The sequence below is a fragment of the Cavia porcellus genome, unplaced genomic scaffold (genome assembly GCF_034190915.1).
Source record: "Cavia porcellus strain 051 isolate PalLab524CR breed Dunkin Hartley unplaced genomic scaffold, mCavPor4.1 scaffold_25, whole genome shotgun sequence".
NCBI classification, from domain to species: Eukaryota; Metazoa; Chordata; class Mammalia; order Rodentia; family Caviidae; genus Cavia; species Cavia porcellus.
The window spans coordinates 13,446,109-13,463,825 of NW_026947508.1; the positions used below are offsets into that span (position 1 = coordinate 13,446,109).

Here is a 17,717-nt window from a genome sequence, read left to right on the forward strand (position 1 = left end):
GGCTACGGGTTCCACCAGCCACAGAGCAAAAGACGCTCTGTACTGACCTTGGACAGAATTTTTCCTCGTTGTTATTTTCTTTTCTGTAATATTGCAACTATTTTTAAAACGCTGACCTTGTAATAAGCAATCTAGAGATGATCTGAACTTCAGAGTACATGGTGGCACACTCTTGCAGGCTCAGCCCTCAGGAGGCTGAGGCAGGTGGATGGCTACAAGTTTGAGGCCAGCCTGACCTGCATAACGAGACTCTGGGCAAAACATTTAACAATTAAAAAGCGTGTGGGAGGATGTGCGTAGGTTATTTGCAAATACGATGCCGCTTTATGTGAGAGTTGTGAGCATCCTCAGTTTGGGGTACCCATCCAGGAAGTGGGAGGTCCTGGAACGGGTCCTTGGGGAACAGGGGGATGACTGGTTTTGCTTGGTATTTCTGAGTACCTCTCAGAACCCAAGGCTGTAACTGGTACACAAAATTAACAAGGCGATGGCCTGAAGGGATGGGAGGTGGACGGGGAAGGGAGGGGGGTCCATGCCTGGCACACTGGCGGTGTGGGAAGGCTGATTCCCAGCAGAGGCATGTGCCACGGGCTAGGGCCTGATTAGTCTCTGGTGTTGCAGGGACGCGGGTTTGCAACCGCTGGCATTTGCTGAACACCCGCTGTAATTGTGTCTGTGAAGCACTTATTTTAGAGCTGGGATGCACGGGCTCGGGCACAGTAAATAACTGCCCCAAAGTCACAGAGCTTGGAAGGGGGGACGCCGGGGTGGAAACCAAAGTCTCTCTGCTGTCAGGGGACCCTGACAGCAAAAAAGGGGGGTCACTCATTTTACCTGAGCAAGGTTTATTACAGACTCTTAGGAAACGGCCTTCTATTCGGGAGATCACAGAAGCCTGGGACTGAGTTTTTCTGGGACAGGAAATGAGACACAAACGCGGGAGATGCTTGGGAGATGCGCATGCCCTGAGCTCACTGCAACGCAGCCCAGACCCTGGGTGTGAACCTGCGGTAGGGGGTGGCTGGAACAGCAGGTGCCCCTGGGCGGGCCAGGTGGGAGGGCTGTAGGCGCTCAATCTCACTGTGTTTGGAGACCAGCGGGTCACACTGTATTATTTCTTCTCAAAGCAGGTGGCAAGAGAAACAGTCAAAGAACAGAGTGTTGCAGAGGTGGCAGAGGGCCTCAGAGAATGCCAAATGGGAGCAGGACAAGGAGGCGACAGCCAGGGGTGACCACTCTGTACTGGTTCCTTTGCAGTGGGATGAGGGCGGCTGAGCCCACTTCCGGTACAAGCTACTCCTTTCTCATGGTGTAACCCTGGATCACGCTGTTGAAGTAGGCTACCGTGTTGCGCTCCGGGTAGAAGAGGATCATGTAGCACTTGGGGCCGAAGTATCCCAAGCTGATGGCCAGGAAGTTGAGCACGGTGACCAAGAGGTCCATGATGGTGACCAGCACCCCGTTGTAGACAGACATGAAGGTGCAGAGGGAGACGGAGGAGGTGAAGGAGAAGGTCATGCTGAGGGTGATGAACTTGGCCTCGTTGTAGTTGGTGGGCAGCTCCTTGCCCAGGTAGGCGAAGATGAAGCCCACCATGGAGAGGAACAAGTCCATGCTGGTGTTGAACAGCAGCCCGTTGCGATAGTTGGGGTGGCAGGAGAGGATCATGACGCTGGGGTCCTCGGGGTCAGGGTGGCCCATGGGGTTGATGGGGGTGGTCAGCATGTTGCTGGCTATGATGACCCCCTTGAGTGCCGTGATGACCACTACGAAGACGTAGGGGCCGTGGTAGCGGACCCAGAAGCTATAGGCGCGGGGGAGGTGGCTGGCCATCTTGAAGACGCACACGATCTGGAAAGAGCGCACAGTGATGCAGGAGATGCACACGGAGTAGCAGAGCGTGAAGAAGGCCTGGCGACAGATGCAGGTGGGGACCGTGGGCTGCCCCACGTACACGGGCATCATCCCGAATGCCAGCAGCAGAGGCACCAGCATGAGGATGCACATGGGGCCCCCGGCCGAGCGGACCATGGGCGTCTGAAAGTTCCTCCAGAATATGACCAGGATGGCCAAGGTGCTGAGGAAGCCCAGGACGGCCAGCATGGCCACCATGATGGTGGGCACCTCGTGCCACTGGAGAAAGGCCAGCTTCCGCCTGAAGCAGGAGGTGTCCCTCGGGTTGGACCACATGGACATCGGGCAGGACTTGCACTGGTATTCATCTGCAAAAGCCCAGAGAGATTTGGGTCAGGATCGGAGCCAGGTCTCCTGAACTCAGCCTACGGCGTGTAAATTCTCCAAAGTCCTCATCTCTAGTGGGAGAGACATTGGACCACTTCATCCAGAAGTCACTCAATTAACATTGTTCTGAGCTCCGTCCGCGTGACAGGGACCTGAGGTGGGGGCCACAGGGATTCAGCCCCAGCCTCCAGCACACAGCCACCTACAGGAGGCCAGCACAGAAAACCCTCCGCAAATTCAAACTCAGCCCCTGCTTCACCCAACACTTACTTACACACAAGTGCTTTGATTGGGGAGAGAAATCGCCCACTGAATGCACTCATCAGTCAATTTAAAAGGAAAAGTCGTTTTTGAAACTCAGTTCTGAACTGCGCTAAGTACTAATGTAAACGCCGAGGTGACGTTGCCCCCATTTTCCTGGAGTTTATGGTGAATCAGGGGAAACCAAGCAAGTCACAGCACTCAGGAGACCGAAGCAGGAGCACTGGGGGTTCAAGGCCAGCCTGGACTACAGAGCGAGGCCCTGACACACACAAAAGGCAAAACAAACTCAGTCATCCCACACCCATTCGCTGAGCAGCAGTGCTAGGCTCTGAGCCATCTGAGGCACCGGAAGCCTCCCTCCTTCCCTGCACCAGCCTGTCTGGAGGATTTTGCTCCCCACCAGATACTGAGGGGCTAGAGGAGGAATCAGATATGGCCCCTGGCCTTTGGGCATCACAGCATCTAGGAGAACCAGGGGGAAGGTGGGGCGGGGTGGGGCGGGGAGGGCAGGCAGGGGCACGGGCTGCGAGCTGCACCTGCGGTCTGATTGAGGAAGGTGCCCGGCTGGCAGTCGATGCACTCGAAGCAGCAGGGGTGGATGCCCACGCTCTTCTTGCTCTGTCCCTGCTGGCAGCTTTTGGAGCACATGGACCTGGGGACCTGGATGGAGGAGAGAAAGAGATGCTGAGCCTCCTTTTCCACACCCTGGAACCCCTCTGTTCTCCTCTATGAACAAGACGCTCAGTGAGGGAAGTTCGGCCCCTGGCCGGGAGGAGAGGGTTGCAGAAACTGCCATTAGAACTGGACCTCTTACCTGCCCAGACCTGATCACTCTCCCCCTGGCAAAAGCATGGAGGCTTCCTGAGATTGTCCCCAGGGGACAGGATGCAACCCCAGGGCTTGTCACAAAGAGGTCAACATGGCCCAAGGAAAACTCTAAGCAGCAGGGAGAGTGAGACCCTGGATGCATCCCTGCCTGAAGCCTCACAGGTGGAGTTTTCAGTTATATGAGCAACTGTTCGTGGCCATGATTTCCTGTCACTGGCAGCCAAGTCTGCTAATTAACACATCCTTTCTGGATTGCTGGGCAGGGGTTGCTCAGGTGAATGAGAGCACATGGGCAATGACCAGGCCTGCTGTTTTTACTGCTATGATTTGCAGAACCTAGCAGAGGGGAGGTTTCTGATCATCAAATGAGTGAACTACTCACAGACAAGAGGGTATGAGCAATAGGTAAAGGGGTAGAAAAAGATGCCAAGATCAGAAAGGCGGAGTGCCCCAGACACTGAGCAGGCAATCCTGAAGGATGCCTAGAGCATAGACCTAAAGGATGAGGGAGTGCATCCTGAAGATATCTGCTCTGGGCACAGGGAGCAGCACGTGCAAAGGTCCTGTGGTGACAGAGACCTAGCACAGAAAGGCCAATGTGGCTTCAAAAGGATGAACCAAGAGGGAGATTGGCAGATTACCTCAAGAAGTAGGGCGAAAACACTTCGACATTTACTCTGCACAAAATGAGAAGCTACTGGAGAATTCCGAAAGGAGTAGTGACTGGGTCTGACTTCATTTTTAGCAAGATTGTCCTGTTTTGTATGTTGAGTTTGTGGGGGCGGGGAAGAAGTAAGAAGCCAGGAAAGATGCTACCACAACAGTGCGGGTGAGGCGTGATCTGGTTCTGACTAATGAGGCAGGCTCACGTTCAGGAACTAAGTGTAACCTGAAAAAATAAAACTGTGAACATAACTGACATGTCAAGCGTTATAGACAAAAGAGTAAGCCCAATGTCGGAACCCGAGTGTCCTCCAGGGTTAGAGACCAAGGAGGAGAGGAGTAACCAGGACATCAGACACAGGAGTAGTCATTTTGAGTGTCAGGTAGTTTGCCCCAGCAACAAGAGAAAAGTAACCAAGACATAGAGAAACCAAGAAACAGTGGCCCAAATGCAGGTATGGTGGTGCATGCCTGTAATCCCAGCACTACGGAGGCTGAGGCAGGAGGGTTGCTGTGAGTTCAAAGCCATCCCGGGCTACATAGTGAGCTGAAGGCAAGCCTGAGCTATATATATAGTGAGACTCTATCTCTGGGAGGTTGGGGGGAGATGGAGCCCAGCTGTGCCAAATGCTGTTCACGGGCTGGCCTTTGGATTGCCAATACGTAGACACAGATGTTCTTGACAAAGCCAGTTTCAAAAGAGTGGTGTGATTGAATGATTCTTTGGAGTGACATCAGGAGACACTGGGGTGCAGGGGATGTAGCTTCCATCCTGACTTGTGGAGAGCTGGGAAATCATCCCATCACCCTCATCCTCACAGCAAGGAAAGAGCTGAACAAACCATATAGCAACAACCACACTCCATCAGAAAATCGGGGTCACAGGGAGAAAGCACAGTCCTCCAAACTAGAATCCCTTCTGGTCTCTGACCCCTTTCCCCAGCCCGTGTCCTGGAATTATCTACTGCACATAGACCCTTGTGTCAGGCTCTGCATTCTGGGAGGACACTGTTACAGGATGAGCTATGGTCCCTGAAGTCTTAACCTCTAGCACCTCAGTATCTGACCTGTCTTAAAAATCGTCATTGCAGATATAACTAAGATGAAGTCGTGCGGGAACAGCGCGACCCCTAGCCCAGTCTGACCGGTATTCTTATACAGTGGGAACATTTGGACACAAGAGACAGACACAGGGAGAGCAAGGCTGAAAGCCGAAAAGCGGGAGCATCTGCAAAGCCAACAGGGAGGCCAGGAGCATTTGTTTTGCGGCCCCCAGCAGGAGCCAGACCTGCTAATTCCTGGATCTCACACTTCTGGGATGTAGAGCTGTCAGGGGAGGGAATTCCATTGTCTCAGCCCTGGGTTTGCGCTACTGTCCTGCAGCTGTCCAGGAAACTAATGACATTATCAGCCCCCTCTCTTCTCACCATGATCCTCCAGAAGCTCAGGAACCAGCCACCAGAGACACATCCGGGAGTGAGAAAGTACATGGGACACGGGGGCCAGGACACCGTCACAGGAGAGGGCCGAAGGTTCGCTGAGATGCTTTCAAAGGATCCCCAGGATCCCAAGGATCGTCCCGCTCCACACGGTTGGTCTTGATCCCGTGCTACCCTAGCAGGAAACCTGCACTGCAGGCAGCTGTGTGCACTGACGCAGGTCACACGTCTCGGGGCCTTCGGAGCGAGCTCAGTGCCCTGGGACCGAACTGGAGTCCTCAGCACGAGCCCCAGTCCACGCAAGCCAGCACAGGAGCTGGACAGCCCGGAACTCCCAGCTCTCACCCACTGGGAAAAGCACAGGACCCAACTCTACACCACATGGGAGACTCTGCCAGTGACCGCTAAGAATCTTCGGTGCCCTCCCAGGTGGGAAAGGCCTGCCGCCCACCCTGCTCGAGCTCCCGCCCTGCCCACCCCGCTTAGCATCCCCCTCTCACCGTGTTGTCTTCCGTGTGCCAGGAGATGTTGCCGACCATCCTCAGCGCCTGCTGCATGGGGAAGTAGAAGGCGACACTCTGGAAAGGATTCTGTTTCCGGAGCCACTGCCACTGGACGACGTCCAAGCGCATGGGCACGTCCCCTTGCTCGTCAAAAAAGATCTGGTTGCTCAGGAGGGGGAAGTTGACCTTGCGAATCTCTTTGAGCAGCTAGAGAGGTCAGAAGGAAGAGGAGGGGTAGAGTTGGAGGAGCCCAGCACCCCACCACCTCCAGCTCTACAGCTGTCAAACGGGGGGTCTCAGATGCTCTGGAATCAGATGCTCCTGGGTCGAGGCCTCAGCTCCGTCCCATGCTGTGCAGCGTTGCACCTGGTGCTTAACCTCTCTGAACCTCAGTCTTCTCTACTACAAAGCAGCAGCAGTGTGACCCTGCTTGCTGGGCTCTGAAGACAGAAATGCACTCGTCTGTTAGGCACTGAGAGCTAATGATGTCTAAGAAACCTGGCCTCATCGCGCTCCTTGGGAGTCACCCAAGGTCTGTGTCCCTCTCGCCTGCAAAGGCCAGCTGGGGTTGCCCCTGCTCCCCGGGTCCTTCCTGTCTCCCACATGTTAGGGCCAGCTCTTTCCAGTGGCTCCTGCATCCTGGAAGCAGATGCCAACTAGAACTGCTCGGAGCTGGGCATCTTCTGTCCCCCACTGGCTGGTTACTTTGGCCACTGAGCGTCAGAGCCTCCAGGCTAAGCCTAAAAGGACTCCAATGTGCTCTACTCCCCCAGAGGGGAGGGTCTGTTAGGCCCTCGGACCTGCCTCCGGGAGCCTCTCCCGGAGTCCAGACGCGAGGCCCAACGGCCCTGGTCTCAGGAGCTGAGAGCCGGACAATGGATGGGGGTCAGGGCACGGAGCTCCCTGGGTCCCCTCCTATAGTGACCTGGCCAAGCCTGGCTCAGGCAGCTGAGATCGAGGACCTCCCACACCTGGGGCAGAAAGCTGAGTCTGGTCATGAGACTGAGTGGGTGGGGCTTTGGCATCTCTACAGGCCCTCACTGGGTCTGAGCCCCGTGACCCCTCTTCTTACCTCACCCCACCCCGTCTCTAGCATTGACTGCAGGCATCTGAGGGGGACACGAATGTGTCCTCCGCCTCCTCCTCTCTCCTGAGGTGTCAGAGAGGAGGCTCCTTCAGCCTCCCCTCCGCACCAGAAAATTGTTTTGTTGTTATGTCTAAATTACTCCTTCTGCTTAACAGATGAGAAAGCTGAGTGCTCCTGGACTAATGTATCTGCAGAAAAGGCCGCTGCTCCCTAACTCCCAGCCACACTGTTTAGGCCAGAGAAGATCCAGGGGACAGGGAGGCAGGGCCCTAACTCCCTGCCACGTGTCTCATCTCAGGTCCCTGCTTAGAACTCTCCGTGGGCTCCTAACCTGCAAGATACAGCCCGACTCCTTCATCCGGGCCTTCATGTCCTCCAGGGTCTCCTGTAGCTCCCCTTGGGCCCTACTCTCTGCCTTGTGGCCAGGTCACCGCTCTCCTACTCTCCCGTGCTGCCCGGTGCCTGCCTTCCCCTCCCCCTGCATCTGGTCCCTGTCCCCTCCCATCATGCGGCCCCTACCCGGAGCCCAGCAGCAATTTCAACTTCCAGCTGCATTTTAGAAGTGACAGATTTATTTTCTTTTATTTTATTATTTTATTTTTGAGACAAGGACTTTCTGTGTAGTTCAGGCTGGACTTGAACTCACTACATAGGCCTCGAACTCACAGCAATCCTCCTGCCCCAGCCTCCTGAATGCTGGGATTGCAGGTGTGCATCACCACACCTGGCCAAGGGACAGATTTAACTGCCTTCATCTCTTCCTAGGTGCAGGTGCCCAGGACCTGGCACACAGTAGGTGGGCATCCTGGTGGCTGTGACTGGCGCCCTGTCTCACTGTTGGGAGAAGACAGGAGACACTGGTTCTGCATCACAGCTCCCGAGGAAGGTGGAATGGAAGGGAGCCAGTGTGGGGTGGAGACGTGGGTTCAAAGCCCCGAGCAGCACAGGCATGCACATCACCTCCTGACCCTCTGCTCCCTATCTGCAGATGATCAGCCTCAGATTAGGGTGACTGAGTTAGAGCCGCTGTGCAGGGCAGGCAGCACCCGGTTGGCAACCAGAAAACAGCGAAACTTATGCACGCTTCTGTGTGTGGCTTGGGCGTGCAAGGTTGCACTCGGAGTGTATGGCATAGAGGTGCATTAAAACAGACAGAGGGGGGCTGGGGATTTAGCTCAGCGGCATAAGCGCCTGCCTTGCAAGCAGGCAGTCCTGAGTTCGATCCCTGGTACTGATAAAAAGGAAAAAGACGAAAAGAAAAAAAAAAAAAAAAAAACAGACAGAGAAAGATTTTTTTCTTTTCTGTTTTGTGTGTCTGCAGCTGGTGCTGAGGATGGGACCCAGGGTCTTAGGCTTGCACACGCTCTGCCACTGAGCTGCACCCCTGCGCAGACTCTGCAGTACAGGGGAGGAGTTATCTGCGGACAGATGGGGATTTAGAAAGGGAGAATGAAGGGAGGAGCTGGGCTGGATTTCGGAAGTGGCTGAGAGACAAGGCAGGAGGCCGGGTCCAAAGGGCTGCTGAGAAGCGGACCGCCTGGGCACACTGTGGAAAGCGCGGTCTTCCAACGCGAATCCCCTCTGCCCTCCTGACCCTCCTCTGTGCCACCCTCTCCAGCCTCGCAGGCTTCACGGTAGGATGTGTGTGAAATCAGAAAAACACAGACATAAATTCCAGGTCCGAATCAAGCTGTCGCAGCCCTGGACACTAAGAAGAGCCGCTGGACGGCAGGCCTTGGTGAGCTCAGGGGAAAACAGCTGCCCTCCGCAGGGCCTCTGAGGACAGACTGTCTGGGGTGGCGACTACTTGAAAAGGGCTTGTTTTGTTTGTTTGTTTGTTTGTTTTGGTCTTTTTGAGACAGGTCTCTCTATGCAGTCCAGGTGGCCTTGAGCTCACTTTGTAGCCCAGGCTGGTCTCGAACTCGCAATGATGCTCCTCCCTCAGCCTTCCGAGTGCTGGGATTACAGGCGTGAGCCATCATGCCCAGCTGAAAAAGGGCTTCTTTTGGCATCCGGAAAGACTTCCGGCTCTTTGCATGCTGAGGGAGGGATACTCTGTGTCCTCTCAGGCCCCTGCACCCAGAGCCCCCTCCCCACCGCTGAGCTCCCCATAGAGCTGAGCCAGGACACACACACACACACACACACACACACACACACACACACACCGCTGTTTCCATGGCAACTGAGTCGGGAGGGCCCTCTGTGCCGGCCTGGGGCACTCACCTGCCAAGGATAGACGGTTTTCTTGGTGCAGTGATGCCGGCCGCAGTGCAGCAGGTTGTGCAAGGCGTGCGCCACAGCATACACGGCCGAGTACACGCAGTAGACCACTCGCTCTCCAGAGAGCGTGAGGATGCTGCTGAAGGTCTTGGTGACGTTCAAGCAGGCATCACACTCCTGGTTGCAGGTGGCCCGCGAGCTGTTCTTGGTGGGCTGCCGCTCGGGTGTGGCCTCCGTGGGGCGCAGGCGGAACTCACTGAAGCCAGGGATGGTCACCGCCTGAATGGTGATGCCGAGGAAGGTCCCGGTGCTCTGCAGCCCGGGAAGGTTGTGCAGGACCGGGTCGATAGACCAGGACTCCGAGGCGATCCACACGGTGTCCGTGACGTTCCAGTACAGCGCCCCGTGAAAGAAGTTATGCAGGACCAGCTCAGGCGAGAAGATGACCACGACGCGCGCAGTGGACTGCTTCAGCTTGAGCAGGATGCTGTCCAGCTGCTTCAGCTCTGCGGCCGTCAGGAACTGGTTGGCCTGCGGGGTGGGCAGCACCTCCTGGAAGGCCACGCAGATGTCATTGGTGCGGGCCAGGCGGTCTCGGAGCAGCTGGCTGTTGTCACGGCCGTAGTCGTCGTTGCTCATCAGCACCACGATCCAGTTCCAGTGGAAGTGAAGCATCAGCTGGACCATGGCCTCGATGTGGTGCGTGGCGCTGGGCATGGTGCGCAGCATGGCCGGGTAGAGCCGCTTGTTGCGCAGCTGGTCAGAGTTGGCGCTGTAGGTGATCTGCCAGAGGCCAGGGGTCGCCGTGTTAGGGAGGGACCCACTGTGTACCCGGCCCGAGTGGGCGCCCACGGTGTGGCAGGGGTTTCACCCACCATCATCCGTGTGAGCCACGCCAGGACCAGGTGTTCACACCCTCACCCTCGGGTTCTTCCCAGTAACACATGAGAACCTACTGTGTGCGGCCCCAGCTAGGTGCTTCAGGGCAGCATCGCTGTGATTATCGGTGGGGTAACTCAGGCGCCTACTGTGCATGACACCCTGGCTCGGTGCTGTGCACAGCATCAGCTGGTAATATTTACAAAGCACCTACTGTGCGCCCCTGGACAGCATGCTTTCCTCCTCAGCACCATCATCCAGGAAGCTTCCGGTTTTCCTCCCAGCGCGCTGGTTGCTTTCTATCCTTTCCTGGTTCCATTCCTTGACCTGGGGTGGGGGGACCTCAGGCTTGGGGTTCCACGATGGTTTATTATTTTTTTCTTAAGTGAGGTTTTTCAGAGGTTGTTAAGTTGCCCCGGCTGAACTCAAACTTGGGATCCTCCTGCCTCAGCCTCCCAGAGTGCTGCAATTATAGTCATGCACCACTGCACGCCTGCCAGCCTGGTTCTTTTCCTCTGCACTCATCCCCGGAGAGCCCGTCCAGCCTCTTCAGACTGACAACTTGCTGTCATTTACTGCAGCATCCCCGCAGCATCCCTGACTCTATTTATTTCTGTCTATTGTCTCTCTGGACTAGAAGATAAACTCCAGGAGGGCAGGGATCTGTGTTTGTTTGGTTCCCAGCTGTGTCTCCAGCACTGACACACTCCTTAGCACACAATTGGTATGCGAAAAATAGTTGTTACATGAGGGAACAGATGTGGCCCTGGGTTAGGGCCTTCACATAAAAATATTAACACTCAGCGAGCACCTACTATGTGTCAGACCCAGGCTCCATGCCTCCTACTGTGCTGCTGCTTTTTAATGAATACTTTCTCTCTACCAGAACCAGCCTGGGTGCTTTCAATCATGACGATGATGACAGTCACCATTAGTCATGCATAGCATCTTTTTGAGCACCTACTATGAGGCAGATACTGCGCTGGGCAACTGACCAGATAATATTGAATAGCTTCTGAGTCTGTGTCCCTGTGTAAGACACTTTATGTAACAATCATATTATCGGTCCAGCTGGACTCTTACAGGTTGAGCATTTTACCCAGCAGACAGTCCTGGCATGGAAATGTTATCATCCCACTTTATAAGTGGGAAAACTGAGGCTCAGAAGGTTAGGAGGTTTGCCAAAGATTTCACAGTGGCAAAATGCATCCTCGGGCTGTTGGCTTCCAGAGCCCAAGCTGCCTCCTCAGGATGCGGGTCTGACCTTGCTCCTGCTCCCACTCCTGTGGTGATGGAGGAAGGGCTTCCCAGCCACCTGCAGAGTCACCCTTCCGACCCTGCCCCAGCCCCTCTGTGAGGACCAGAGCCTCACCTGTGGGAGGAGAAAGAGGGAGAGGAAGTTGGCCACCGTTATGGTGGACTCGGAGTTGTCAGGGCCAATGACGGCCACCACACGTGGTATGTAGTAGCTGTAGTCCTTGCTGATGGGCAGGAAGTAATCCGGCTGTGTCAGGAAGTAGAGCACGGGCTGCACGTTGTTGGTTTGGTAGCAGATGTCCACTATCTCATAGCCCAGCTGCACGCCGGGCAGCAGGCTGCTGTGGTTGTTGATCTCCTCCACCGCGAAGCGCATGGCCTGCATGAGGTTGTAGCCCAGCACCTTCATTTCGTACCTGGAGGGTTAAAAGGTAGCTGAAAGGTACAGAGGGAGGCGGGGAAGGGAGGAGAGAGCCAGGGAGGGCCAAGGCGCTGACCAGGGAGCCACTGCGGAAGAGTCTGGCACCTTCACCACAGCCTCGTCACTGTACCATGTCGCTCAGATCACAATTGTCCCTGTGGCCAGCACAGACACTGTGATCCCTGTGGCCACCATTGCTACCATCACTATGAGCTCCAGCACCACTCTACTGATGTCTGCTGTGACCACCATGCCCACAGTGACCACATTCCCACTGTCACCTGCATCACCAATCCACCAGTGGCCAGTATCGGTACCACTGCTGTTAATTTCACCACACCTTTGTGACCAGCATCATCACTCATACCACGACCATAACCACCGCCATCACCTCCGACACCATCACCATCACCACCACCATCACCACCACTATCGCCATTACCATCACAATCACTACCATCATCACCACCATCACCACCACCATCAGCACCACCATCGCCACCACCACCACCACCACCATCACCATCACCACTACCATCACAATCACCACCATCACCACCACCATCACCATCACTACCACCACCATCACCACCATCACCACCACCACCACCACCATCACCACCATCACCATCACCACCACCATCACCATCACCACCATTACCACCGCTATCACCATCACTACCACCACCGCCATCACCACCACCATCACCACCACCACCATCACCACCGCCATCACCACCACCATCACCATCACCACCATTACCACCACCACCATCACCATCACCACCATCACCACCACCATCACCATCACTACCACCACCATCACCACCATCACCACCATCACCACCACCACCATCACCACCACCATCACCACCGCCATCACCACCACCACCACCATCACCATCAGCATCACCACCATTACCACCATCACCATCACCATCACCACCATCACCATCACCACCATCACCACCACCACCACCATCACCATCACCATCACCACCATTACCACCATCACCATCACTACCACCACCATCACCACCATCACCACCACCACCACCATCACCACCATCACCATCACCACCACCATCACCATCACCACCATTACCACCGCTATCACCATCACTACCACCACCGCCATCACCACCACCATCACCACCACCACCATCACCACCGCCATCACCACCACCATCACCATCACCACCATTACCACCACCACCATCACCATCACCACCATCACCACCACCATCACCATCACTACCACCACCATCACCACCATCACCACCATCACCACCACCACCATCACCACCACCATCACCACCGCCATCACCACCACCACCACCATCACCATCAGCATCACCACCATTACCACCATCACCATCACCATCACCACCATCACCATCACCATCACCACCACCATCACCACCACCACCACCATCACCATCACCATCACCACCATTACCACCATCACCATCACTACCACCACCATCACCACCATGACCATCACCACTACCATCACCATCACCACCATCACCACCACCATCACCATCACTACCACCACCATCACCACCATCACCACCACCACCACCACCATCACCACCACCATCACCATCACCACCATCACCACCGCCATCACCACCACCATCACCACCACCACCATCACCACCACCATCACCACCACCACCATCACCACCGCCATCACCACCACCATCACCACCACCATCACCATCACCACCATTACCACCACCACCATCACCATCACCACCATCACCACCACCATCACCATCACTACCACCACCATCACCACCATCACCACCATCACCACCATCACCACCACCACCATCACCACCGCCATCACCACCACCACCACCATCACCATCAGCATCACCACCATTACCACCATCACCATCACCACCATCACCACCATCACCACCACCACCATCACCACCACCATCACCATCACCACCATCACCACCACCATCACCATCACTACCACCACCATCACCACCATCACCACCACCACCACCACCATCACCACCACCACCATCACCACCGCCATCACCACCATCACCACCACCATCACCACCACCATCACCACCGCTATCACCACCATCACCACCACCATCACCACCGCCATCACCACCACCACCATCACCACCACCATCACCACCACCACCACCATCACCATCACCACCATTACCACCACCACCATCACCACCATTACCACCACCACCATCACCATCACCACCATCACCACCGCTATCACCATCACTACCACCACCGCCATCACCACCACCATCACCACCACCACCATCACCACCGCCATCACCACCACCACCACCATCACCATCACCACCATTACCACCATCACCATCACCACCATCACCATCACTACCACCACCATCACCACCATCACCACCATCACCACCACCACCATCACCACCATCACCACCACCACCATCACCACCACCATCAGCACCACCATCGCCACCACCACCACCACCACCATCACCATCACCACTACCATCACAATCACCACCATCACCACCACCATCACCATCACTACCACCACCATCACCACCATCACCACCACCACCACCACCACCATCACCACCATCACCATCACCACCACCATCACCATCACCACCATTACCACCGCTATCACCATCACTACCACCACCGCCATCACCACCACCATCACCACCACCACCATCACCACCGCCATCACCACCACCATCACCATCACCACCATTACCACCACCACCATCACCATCACCACCATCACCACCACCATCACCATCACTACCACCACCATCACCACCATCACCACCATCACCACCACCACCATCACCACCACCATCACCACCGCCATCACCACCACCACCACCATCACCATCAGCATCACCACCATTACCACCATCACCATCACCATCACCATCACCACCATCACCATCACCACCATCACCACCACCACCACCATCACCATCACCATCACCACCATTACCACCATCACCATCACTACCACCACCATCACCACCATCACCACCACCACCACCACCACCATCACCACCATCACCATCACCACCACCATCACCATCACCACCATTACCACCGCTATCACCATCACTACCACCACCGCCATCACCACCACCATCACCACCACCACCATCACCACCGCCATCACCACCACCATCACCATCACCACCATTACCACCACCACCATCACCATCACCACCATCACCACCACCATCACCATCACTACCACCACCATCACCACCATCACCACCACCACCATCACCACCACCATCACCACCGCCATCACCACCACCACCACCATCACCATCAGCATCACCACCATTACCACCATCACCATCACCATCACCACCATCACCATCACCATCACCACCACCATCACCACCACCACCACCATCACCATCACCATCACCACCATTACCACCATCACCATCACTACCACCACCATCACCACCATGACCATCACCACTACCATCACCATCACCACCATCACCACCACCATCACCATCACTACCACCACCATCACCACCATCACCACCACCACCACCACCATCACCACCACCATCACCATCACCACCATCACCACCACCATCACCATCACTACCACCACCATCACCACCATCACCACCACCACCACCACCATCACCACCACCACCATCACCACCGCCATCACCACCATCACCACCACCATCACCACCGCCATCACCACCATCACCACCGCCATCACCACCACTATCACCACCATCACCACCACCATCACCACCGCCATCACCACCACCACCATCACCACCACCATCACCACCACCACCACCATCACCATCACCACCATTACCACCACCACCATCACCACCATTACCACCACCACCATCACCATCACCACCATCACCACCGCTATCACCATCACTACCACCACCGCCATCACCACCACCATCACCACCACCACCATCACCATCACCACCATCACCACCGCTATCACCATCACCATCACCACCATTACCACCATCACCATCACCACCATCACCATCACTACCACCACCATCACCACCATCACCACCATCACCACCACCACCATCACCACCATCACCACCACCACCATCACCACCGCCATCACCACCATTACCACCATCACCATCACTACCACCACCATCACCACCATCACCATCACCACTACCATCACCATCACCACCATCACCACCACCATCACCATCACTACCACCACCATCACCACCATCACCACCACCACCACCACCATCACCACCGCCATCACCACCACCATCACCATCACCACCACCACCACCATCACCATCACCACCATCACCACCACCACCACCACCACCACCATCATCACCACCATCACCACTATCATCACCACCACCATCACCATAGTGGCCACCATCAACACCATCTTTACCACACCACCATCACCGTTACCATGTTAGTGCTATCACCACCATCACTGTATGCTTTGATTTTACTACCATCTGTGTTTCTCCTGTCAACGTGATCCACGTCACTAGCACGTCACTACCCCCACTGCCATTGCTAGATTGCCCGTCATTGTCCAACACATCAGAAAATCCAGCACTGTGCTCGGCATCATCACTGGCAGCACAGCCCTAACCGCTGTCCGGCCAGCACCTGCTGTCTCCTGGCATCACGGAAATGGAGCGCTTCTTAGTCAGCCCCTGGTCACCTTTGCCTCTCTCCTTTCTTCCTATCTCTAGAATGTTCCACCTTCTCTGAGGGAGGCCACTGTTCACAGCCCTCGGCTGGCTGTAGTGACCTGTTGCTTGCAGGAGGAGGGTCCACCCAGTCTCTGTATGGTGCTGTCATCCTGAGGGACTCACAGGGCGGGGGTCACCCGCAGTCTTAGAAGCATGGCCCACCCATCCAAACACAGCCCTTAGACAGTGCAAACCTCCCCTCCACCTGAGAACCTGCAACAGGTTCCTGCCTCCCAAAGGCACCATAATGGGGAGTCCCCCACTGCTAAGGTGGGTAGGGGGGTTCTGAAGTCTCTAAGACCCGCTCTGAGCTCAGACATCCTGGAACTCTACAGGGAGACATGACACCAGGACAGCCCCGGTCCCATGGTCACAGGACACGACCCCAAAGATTGCAGTGACTAGGATGACAGGGGGCCTCCCTGGGGACCAGGAGATGGGGAGCAATGGATGAGGAGTATTTTGAGCTGTCAGTCCTGGTCCGGCTTCCTGAAGACCACAGGACCAGACCTGGATCCCCATGCCATCCCCATGCCACCCCCACAGCCACAATCAGGCTCATGTGAGACTCACTCCTCGCAGCTGGGCACCTGCAGGATGGTGAGGTGGGAAGTGCCCTTTGCATTGGCATGGAGGGTAAAAAGGCCACCCAGGAGGTAGTCCCCAGGCAGGAAGAAGTCCAAGTTCTCAGCTGGCTCGGCCAGCCCAGTCAGGAGCTGCATCGGGAAGAACAGGTGCCAGAGTGTCCTTATCCAGAGCCCCATGGCTGCGAAGTGACAGTGTCGGGGGTGGTCTGCCTCACTGGAGACCTGGTGACTCCACACCAGGGCATTTGCACAGACATTTACATAGTGATGGTCCTGCCACTGAGGCACCTGGGACAGGTGGAGCCCTCTGAGGGCGGAGGGGAAGGAGCCAGAAGGAATCAGGGTGACTTTCTGGGACTGCGTGGGGTCTGGGAGCAGAACTCCGTTTGGAGGGAGACCATACCCTGCTGGCTTCTGCTCCTTGGTCAGGAATCTGTTCCCTGTCTCGACAGTGAACATTTCGGCATTAAGGACATAAGTGTTTCCAGGAGACAGAGCAGGGCAGCAAAAGACCCAAGCTCTGGGGCCAGCTAAGGGTGCACAGTGTAATATTCACACAGCACCTGGCCCG

The 17,717-nt window shown here is 55.7% G+C and overlaps 1 protein-coding gene across 1 annotated transcript; it reads right to left on the minus strand.

Moving 5' to 3' along the window:
- Positions 1 to 919: 919 nt before the first annotated feature.
- On the minus strand, positions 920 to 17,323 carry Tas1r2 (taste 1 receptor member 2). Its single transcript, XM_003471375.3, has 6 exons — positions 17,133 to 17,323; positions 11,500 to 11,800; positions 9,252 to 10,031; positions 5,936 to 6,145; positions 3,042 to 3,165; positions 920 to 2,222 (listed from the first exon to the last, which is right to left on the minus strand). The coding sequence occupies exons 1-6, from the start codon at positions 17,321 to 17,323 to the stop codon at positions 1,294 to 1,296; spliced, it is 2,535 nt and encodes an 844-aa protein (XP_003471423.1). The 3' UTR covers positions 920 to 1,293.
- Positions 17,324 to 17,717: the final 394 nt, after the last annotated feature.